This window comes from Quercus lobata, chromosome 1, assembly GCF_001633185.2.
Source record: "Quercus lobata isolate SW786 chromosome 1, ValleyOak3.0 Primary Assembly, whole genome shotgun sequence".
Lineage (NCBI taxonomy): Eukaryota > Viridiplantae > Streptophyta > Magnoliopsida > Fagales > Fagaceae > Quercus > Quercus lobata.
In genome coordinates, this window is record NC_044904.1 from 4,459,264 (window position 1) to 4,468,260 (window position 8,997).

At 37.3% G+C, this 8,997-nt stretch overlaps 2 protein-coding genes across 2 annotated transcripts; both read left to right on the plus strand.

The window, feature by feature from the left end:
• Positions 1 to 833: 833 nt before the first annotated feature.
• Positions 834 to 1,388, plus strand: LOC115994001 (receptor-like protein 11). The gene has a single exon (XM_031118006.1). It carries the CDS (start codon positions 834 to 836, stop codon positions 1,386 to 1,388), a length of 555 nt encoding a protein of 184 aa, XP_030973866.1.
• Positions 1,389 to 1,483: 95 nt separating this feature from the next.
• LOC115994007 (receptor-like protein 46) lies at positions 1,484 to 2,965 on the plus strand. The gene has a single exon (XM_031118020.1). It carries the CDS (start codon positions 1,484 to 1,486, stop codon positions 2,963 to 2,965), a length of 1,482 nt encoding a protein of 493 aa, XP_030973880.1.
• Positions 2,966 to 8,997: the final 6,032 nt, after the last annotated feature.

The following is an 8,997-nucleotide window of genomic DNA, read 5'->3' on the forward strand; positions in this document are numbered from 1 at the left end:
AAAACTTGCAAAAATTAAGCACAATAATACATGACCACATCCCTGAAAGGATTTTACCAAAAGTTTTGTTTATATCATCCATGGAGATATGCTGCTGGTGCTGCATGCATAACAGCCATTTCGAATATTGTCAAAACACACTTCTCCATTTAAAAAAAAAAATTATTTTACTGAAAAAGAAGTTACCAAAATTGAACTAAACTGATCATTCCATCGAAAGAGACGAGTCAATGTATTAATTCTTTTGAAAGAAACTTCTACTAACCATTTACTACTTTATTTGACGAGACGATAACATATGGACAGTAGTGGAGCAGGTGAAGAAGCTCTTTGCCTTCCAGACTCTTACCTAAAGGTTGTTGAGTTGACTAGACCAGGGCCGTGATTAGTTCTCATTAGTAGTCAGTAGTGCACAACTGAACCTCTATTTATATTTATCTCACAGTGAGCCAACAAAGAACAAAGAAACACAACAATGGCCAAACTCAGCCTACTACTACTACTACTACTACTTGTACTCCTCACATTTGTCACCACTTCTCTCTCTTGTCCTGAACATCAAAAACAAGCCCTTCTCCACTTTAAAGCCTCCATCATCAATGCTACTTCTTCAACAAAAAGCACACTGTATCGGTTAGATTCATGGAATTCCAGCTCAGATTGTCGCCACTGGGATGGGGTCAATTGTAGTTCTCACTTTGGTTCCAAGACTGTGCTAGCTCTATATTTGGACCAGATCACGTTGTATTCACAGGAGACGGTGTGGTTGCCTTCAACCATCTTGACACCGCTCTTCCACATTAGAAGCTTGATGCACCTTGACTTGTCTGGCAATGAAATACAAGGAGAATTGCTTTGGCAATTTGACCAAATTAGTTCATCTTGATTTGAGGAATTGTGACTTCAATGGCTCCATTCCCTCTCAACTTTTTCACCTGAGGAATCTTCAATATCTTGACTTGTCCGTCAATTCAATACAAGGAGAATTGCCACGTGATGGCTTTGGCAATTTGACCAAATTAGTTCATCTTGACTTGTGGAATAATCCCTTCATCAATGGCTCCATTCCCTCTCAACTTTTTCACTTGAGGTATCTTCAATATCTTGATTTGAGTTCCATTTCATTCCATGGTACTCTAAGTGGAGAAGTAGCATCTCTTCAAAATTTGAGGGTATTGAAACTGGATGCTATTTTTTATTCGGAAAATGAGCTTCCTAAGGAGATATGGAATTTGACAAAATTACATCATTTGTCTCTTGCTGTAAACAATTTCTTTGGTAAAATTCCGTCTTCATCAATTATGAATTTGAAGGAATTAGAAACATTGGACTTGAGTGACAATTCAGTGTCAATGGAAATTCCTATTGATATTGGCAATCTAACATAACTAGTTTGGTCTTGAGCGACAACAAGTTGACAGGCAGAATCCCATCATCTATACAGAAGTTGACAAAGTTGGAAACACTTCAGTTGGACAATAACATGCTTGTTGGAGAAATTCCATCCGGTTTGTCCAATATCAAGGGCTTCAAGAGTCTTCTGCTTGGAGGCAATCATCTCACTTGGAATAACAATGCAAAGATAGAGCCAAAGTTTATGCTATCTGAGTTGTCTTTGAAGTCTTGTAGTCTTGAAGGAGAAATTCCAAACTGGATTTCTACACAGACTCTCAAAACTTTGGACTTGAGTGAGAACCAACTAGAAGGAACGTTGCCGCAATGGCTTGCTAAAATGGAAGTTGAATATATAATTTTGTCAAATAACAATCTCACAGGTTCTCTCCCACCTTTTCTCTTCAACTCTCACAATTTAGTTGTTCTTGCCTTATCTCAGAACAACCTCCATGAAGAACTACCAAGCAACATTGGTAATGCCACTGCACTCACAATTCTTGGGTTGGATCACAACAATTTTTCGGGGAAGCTTCCGGCATCCATCGTCAATATTTATGCACTCTCATTATTATGTTTGTCAAACAACAAATTTTCTGGCAACACTTTGCTAGATTTCAGGTCTAATGAGTACCTTGAACTCATTGATTTATCTTCAAATGAATTCTCAGGTGAGATTCCAACAAAATTTTCCCATCATACTAGAATTCTTGCATTGGGCAAAAATAATTTTTCTGGCAATCTGTCCAGAAACCTTATTCAATTGAGAAAGCTTGAATACCTAGACATACATGACAACACAATTACAAGTGAATTGCCAAACTTTATCTTCCAAATCTCCACCCTTCGTACCCTAAATTTACGAAACAACTCTCTCCATGGTTCAATCCCTAATTGTATTTCCAATCTTACTAATATCCAAATTCTTGATCTTTCAAACTATTATCTTGTTGGAGAAATCCCTGCAAAGTTTGGAAATCTTGTTGGTATGGAAACAACAACCAACAACTTTTCATATCTCAGTTTTTCATATTTCAATGATATTATACAATTATACATTCTTGATTTTGCCACGGAGCAATACAACATTGGTGATGTGACAATTATTTGGAAGAAGTCAAAACAAAATCTATCATTAGGTAGACTCAACATCTACCATTTTTTAGACTTGTCAACGAACCAACTTTCTGGTGAAATTCCAGCTTCCTTAGGCAATTTGAAAGCTCTAAAGCATCTCAACATCTCACACAACAACCTTTATGGGAGGTTACCAACAAGTCTTGGTTGTTTAGAGAACCTAGAGAGTTTGGACTTATCACACAACAATTTATCAGGCTCAATTCCCCAATCACTAGTGAAATTGCAACAACTAACAGTTCTGGATGTCAGTAACAATAAGTTTATAGGAAAGATTCCAGTTGGTAACCAAATGAATACAATGGTTGTTCCAAGTTTTTATGCCCACAACAGTGGTTTGTGCAGAATGCAAATTCAAGTGCCATGTCCAGAAGATTTGCCACCAACAAAACCACCAAGGGTTGAAAATAAGGAAACATGGTTCTCATGGGAATGACTGGGAATTGGATACGCAATTAGTTTCTTTGTAACAGTGGGAATTTTATATCTTACTGGTAGTTTTGTCCCCACAAAACCTCCAAATTACCGCCGTTAACAAAGAAGGCAAAGGGTATAAATGTCAAGCCACTTACAAGTTATGCATGCAGTAGTTAAAGATCTAAATCCTAGCATTGTAAAGAGCAGCTAGGTCTACTCTTTTCTCAAGGATCTCTTTTTTCTTCAATAAGGATAATCTTCCCCTTGCCTTGTTGGCTGCTTGTAGGGATGATTATCCCCCTTGTATTTCCAGTTTTTAAGTAATGCATTGATGATTATAAAAAAAAAAAAAAAAAAAAAAAAAAAAAGCTTTCAATCAAGCAAATGGTGACAAGTAGTCATTTATAAGTATCAGCAAGTAAGTTGGCTTGTAAGGCTACAATTTATCATATCTGGAGGGATAAAAAAAATAAAAGCGTTCTCAATGCTGAAATGAGAGGTGAAGTGGAGTTTATGAAAGGTATTACTTTTGTAAGAGCTAGATTAGCAACTAAAACTAAGATTAAGAAGACTGCTCAGTGAAAGATGTTATGCTGTTAGGATCCCTTCTATGTTTTTTATTTTTAAATTGTTGTTTTATGTTGTACTTTAGTAGCCGGTGAGACTTATTTCTCTTTATATTGGTGTTGTTGCTTTCTAGTTAATTTGATTTCTTTTTAGCGAAAAGTTAACAAATGCTTAAGGATATTGGTTTAGAAACTATTTTTTTTTTAAATAATAATAAAAAAGAAAAAAAATGTAACTAGCTTTTTTGACAGTTTTTTTAAAAAAAATATTTTCTCATGAAAGTGGCGGTATTAAATTTTTTTTAAAATAGTCTATTAGCAAATACTCTAAGGACACCTATTAACAAAATCCTTCTTTTTTGGACAACCTTACTACTAGTTGATATAGTTTCTATGCGTTTGGCATTCATTACTCCCGTTTCTTCTTCACCATAGCTACAATAGGCTCTCCTTCACAATCTTGCATGATAACATTTTTTTTTAAATGCACAATTATACAATTCCTATTATTTCATATGTTCCAAGCTATATAAAAAATAAATAAAAATTAAATGAAGCCAAGCATTTGAATTGTTTGGTATTAAAAAATAAAAAATAAAAACTATTTGATTTGTTTGCAATACTGATTACAAGAATTTTGGTTGCTATGTTTTTGTTTTTAAGTTAATTTTAGCGGAGCAGGAATTATTGATCCCATCAGTATTATCTTACATCCATTGCACTAATCTTTAAATATTGCCCTTTCTTCTTTGCTAATTTACCAATATGTTCGTATAATGATAATGTATTCTTAAGTTTTTGGTATAATGATTTCATTTTGTAAATAGGGCCTTGAATTTTTTTTTTTTTGGGGGGGGGGGGGTAAACATTTTGAAAATGCGGTGAGATCCCTAATATTTGCCACTAATTCTTTTTTCTTTTTCTTTTTTTCGATGCCACTAATTCAAGCAAATGAAAGTACATATAAAAACCAATTTGTCCTACCAAAAAGTTTTCCGTAAGATAAAAAGAACAAGTGGCCAAAACCCATTTGTCCGAACATCTCTTAGGATAAGGAAAATGGATATGAACTATGAAGGCCTTGTAAACATGCGATCACCATATGCTATTTGCACTTTTATCTAGCAAATAATATTCCTACACTACTCCATATGTAAGATTACTTTGACAACAAAAGAGAGTGATTAAAGTATCAGACTGCAAAGATGGCTTCCATGACCATGACTGCCTCATTCCTAGCTGGTGCAACCGCAACCGTGACCAAACAACACCCTTCTTCCTCAGCTCGCCGTGGCCTAGTTGTGGCCAAGGCCTCAGAAGGAGAAAAAACCAACTTGGAATTCAACAAAAGCAAGGAAGAGAGAAGCAGTAGTGGGAGGAGGGACTTGGTCTTTGCAGCTGCAGCATTCTCTGTTGCGAAGGTTGCTCTTGCTGATGAGCCAAAGAAAGGGATAGCCCATTAAATGAGCTTGTTGGACAAGTGCTGAGAAGTCAACAAAGTGAAATGGGTTTTGCTGGAGTAGCTTGACCAAAAGAGAAGAATTGGATTCATCTTTTTCGCTATAATGATGTACAAAAGTCTAGCAACATTTATGAAGTGATGTACAAAAGTCAAGCCACTTAAATGAAGATGTGATGTTAAACTTGTGAGACCCGTTGAAGGAAGAAAAGAAGAAAAGGATGAAGAAATATAAAGTACACCATTCGGCCAGTGACCAAGAAGAGGAGAAGTCCCAGCGAGTGAGACTGCGTGAGTGAGACCAAGTAAAAGAGAAGAGAAAAATAGAGAGAGAAAATTGTGAGAGATACACAATAAGGAAGAGAGCAGTGAGTGAAAAGAAAAAGAAAGTTTTTTTTACTCAAGTTATATCTTTAAGTATTGTAATCTCTATTTAATATAGTGAAATTATTCGGAGTTTGTCCCGTAGTTTTTCCCTTCAATGAGAAAAGATTGCCACGTAAATTTTTGTGTTATTGTGTGGTTGTGCCTCTACTGTGCTTACTAATACGAGAAGAATTGCCATGTGATGGCTTTGGCAATTTGACCAAATTAGTTCATCTTGATTTGGGTGGTAATTTCTTCAAAGGCTCCATTCCCTCTCAACTTTTTCACTTGAGGTATCTTCAATATCTTGATTTGAGGGTATTGCAACTGGATTATATTTTTTATTTGAAAATAATACCTGGGGAGATTCCTAAGGAGATAACGAATATGACAAAGTTGCAGCAATTGTCTCTTAATGGAAACAATTTCTTTGGTAAAATTCCGTCTTCGATTCTAAATTTGAAGGAATTAGAAACATTGGTCTTGAGTGACAATTCATTGTCAATGGAAATTCCTATTGATATTGGCAATCTAACATAACTAGTTTGGTCTTGAGCATCAACAAGTTGACAGGTAGAATCCCATCATCCATACTGAAATTAACAAAGTTGGAAACACTTCACTTGGACAATAACATGCTTGTTGGAGAAATTCCATCCGGTTTGTCCAATATCAAGGGCTTGAAGAGTCTTCTGCTTGGAGGCAATCATCTCACTTGGAATAACAATGCAATGGTAGAGCCAAAGTTTATGCTATCTGAGTTGTCTTTGAAGTCTTGTAGTTTTGAAGGAGAAATTCCAAACTGGATTTCTACACAGAAGACTCTCAAAACTTTGGACTAGTGAGAACCAACTAGAAGGAATGTTCCCACAATGGCTTGCTAAAATGGAAGTTGAATGTATAATTTTGCCAAATAACAATCTCACAGCTACCTTAATGGAAGTTGAATGTATAATGAACCAACTTTTCGGTGAAATTCCAGCTACCTTAGGCAATTTGAAAGCTCTTAAGGTTCTCAACATCTCACACAACAACCTTTATGGGAGGTTACCAACAAGTCTTGGTTGTTTAGAGAACCTAGAGAGTTTGGACTTATCACACAACAATTTATCAGGCTCAATTCTGCAATCACTAGCAAAATTGCAACAACTGACAATTTTGGATGTCAGTAACAACAAGCTCACAAGTAAGATTCTAGTTGGTAGCCAAATGGATACAATGGATGATCCAAGTTTTTATGCCAACAACAGTGGTTTGTGCAGAATGCAAATTCGAGTGCCATGTCTAGAAGATTTGCCACCAACAAAAAAGGTTGAAAATATGGAAACATGGTTCTCATGGGAAGGAGTGGGAATTGGATATGCAATTGGCTTCTTTATAACAATGGGAATTCTATCTTACTGATAGTTTTGTCCCCACAAAACCTCCAAATTACCACCATCAACAAAGAAGGCAAAGAGTACAAATGTCAAGTCTCTTACAAGTTATGCATGCAGTGGTCAAAGATCTAAATCCCAAAATTGTAAAGGCTTTCAATCAAGCAAATGGTGACAAGTAGTCATTCATAAGTATCAGCAAGTAAGTTGGCTTGTAAGGCTACAGTTTATCATATCTGTGGGGATAAAAAAATAAAAGCATTCTCAATGCTGAAATGAGAGGTGAAGTGGAGTTTATGAAAGCTATTTCTTTTGTAAGAGGTAGATTAGCAACTAAAAATTAGGTTAAGAACACTGCTCATTGAAGGATGTTATGCTATTAGGATCCCTTCTATGTTTTTTATTGTTAAATTGTTGTTTTATGTTGTAGTTTAGTAGCCAGTGAGGCTTATTTCTCTTTATATTGCTGTTGTTGCTTTCTAGTTAATTTTAATTCTTTTTGGCGAAAAGTTAACGAATGCCTAAGGATATTGGTTTAGGAACTGTTCGCCCCAAAAGTGAGGCTAATGCGCCAACCCTCACTTGGGCTCTCAATCTATTTGTAACGTGGGCTTTGGATTTCCTGTCTTGGGTAGTTCTTTATACAGACATCCAACGGAGCTGCCTTTCCCTCCTAATACTGCACAAGCTTAATTCTCACTTCTTCCACTCTTAGTCTCTTTTAGAACTTTTCCAAAACCCCCCCTCTCTTCTTTAGCTTCTCATATTTATAGCCAAAAATTAGTGGGGAGTTATGATTACTTTCATAATTAGTGGGAAAAAAGGTCCAATGTCGTTATTCTTAAGTGGGTGTTAGTTGGGAGTGGGGTGTGGTAAGAGTGGCATTAGAACTGGTTCCCACCTAAGTAGATCTGCTCGACAGCGATATTCCCAAAGGCACTGCCGGGTAGCCGAGAATTGGTAAACCCGAGTAGTTGCCTTAATGTCCGTTAAGTGGTACATCGAGCGTGATCCGAGTGAGGAAGCATGGTGCGTAATAATTAAGTCCATTTGCTCAATGGACTTCAAGGTGGCGTGAGAACTGGGCCTATGGTCCTTGTGGGCCTAGGGCCCGGGCCTTAGGCAAAAAGAGGTTGGCGTCATGGGCCGCATTTTTGGATCAGAGCCCAAGGCCCAATTGGGCTTGGGGGTCCGGGTGCCGTACAAGAACTTTTTTTTTAAATTATAAAAAAGGAAAAAATGTAACTAACTTTTTTGATAGTTTTTTTTGTATATTTTCTCATGAAAATGACGGTATTAAAACTTTTTTAAAATAGTCTATTAACAAATACTCTAAGGACACCCATTAACAAAATTCTTCTTTTCTGGATAACCTTGCTGCTAGTTGCTATAGTTTCTATGCGTTCGGCATTCATTATGTAAGGTTGAATTTAATCAACCATGTGTTGGCTTTATGCCATGATAAATTTGCTTGTAATACAGCACTTAGAAACCTTGTATTTAAGTGGGAATCATGTAAGGGTAGTGTGTGAGAGAGTGTGAAGAAATGCTCAAGACAGTGTAGTGAAGCAGAGACTCGCGGCTAGGACTCGCGGGAGGCTCGCGGCTTGCAAGCCGCCAAAAGTTGCACACGCGCAGAGCATGCAGGGGAGCTGAGCAGTCATGCCACCTGGAGTACTACAGGACAAAAATCCAGACTGGCCATTAAGTTAGCTCGCGGCTTGAACTCGCGACTCAGTCAAGTCGCAAGGTCAAGTTGCCAGCTAACCCTGTTTTGGGAAAAACTGACTCTTCGCATTCCATTATCACACCAGTATAAATACCCCTCATTCCCACAAAATATGTGTGGCTATTCAGAAAGAAAAACCCTAAGAGAGGTTTCTTCGAAACACCCACCCAATTAGAGAGAGCTACTCATTCTTAGAGAGAAATCTTTGTAGTCTCTTCTCATTCCCTCTCTCATTGTCATACCTATTGAGAGGAGATTTCTATCCAAACACTACCCACACCCATTTAGAGTGTTGAGTGTTTTTGGAGTTTTGGGAAGCATTGGAAGATGCCAAGGATGGCGGATGCTATGGTCAAGTAGCAGAATCCGGTAAGCTAGAAAAGAAAAAGGTTCGACGCAACTTCGTTGGAGTAAGAAACTTGGAGGGCTTAGGTACATCGGGTAGATTAGGCTTAGAGGGTCTATTACTGTTCATGTATCCCAACTGCATTTTCTAGTGGATTATTGACCGCTTGGAGGGCGGCGGAGAGGTTTTACACCGAGGGCTTCGGTTTC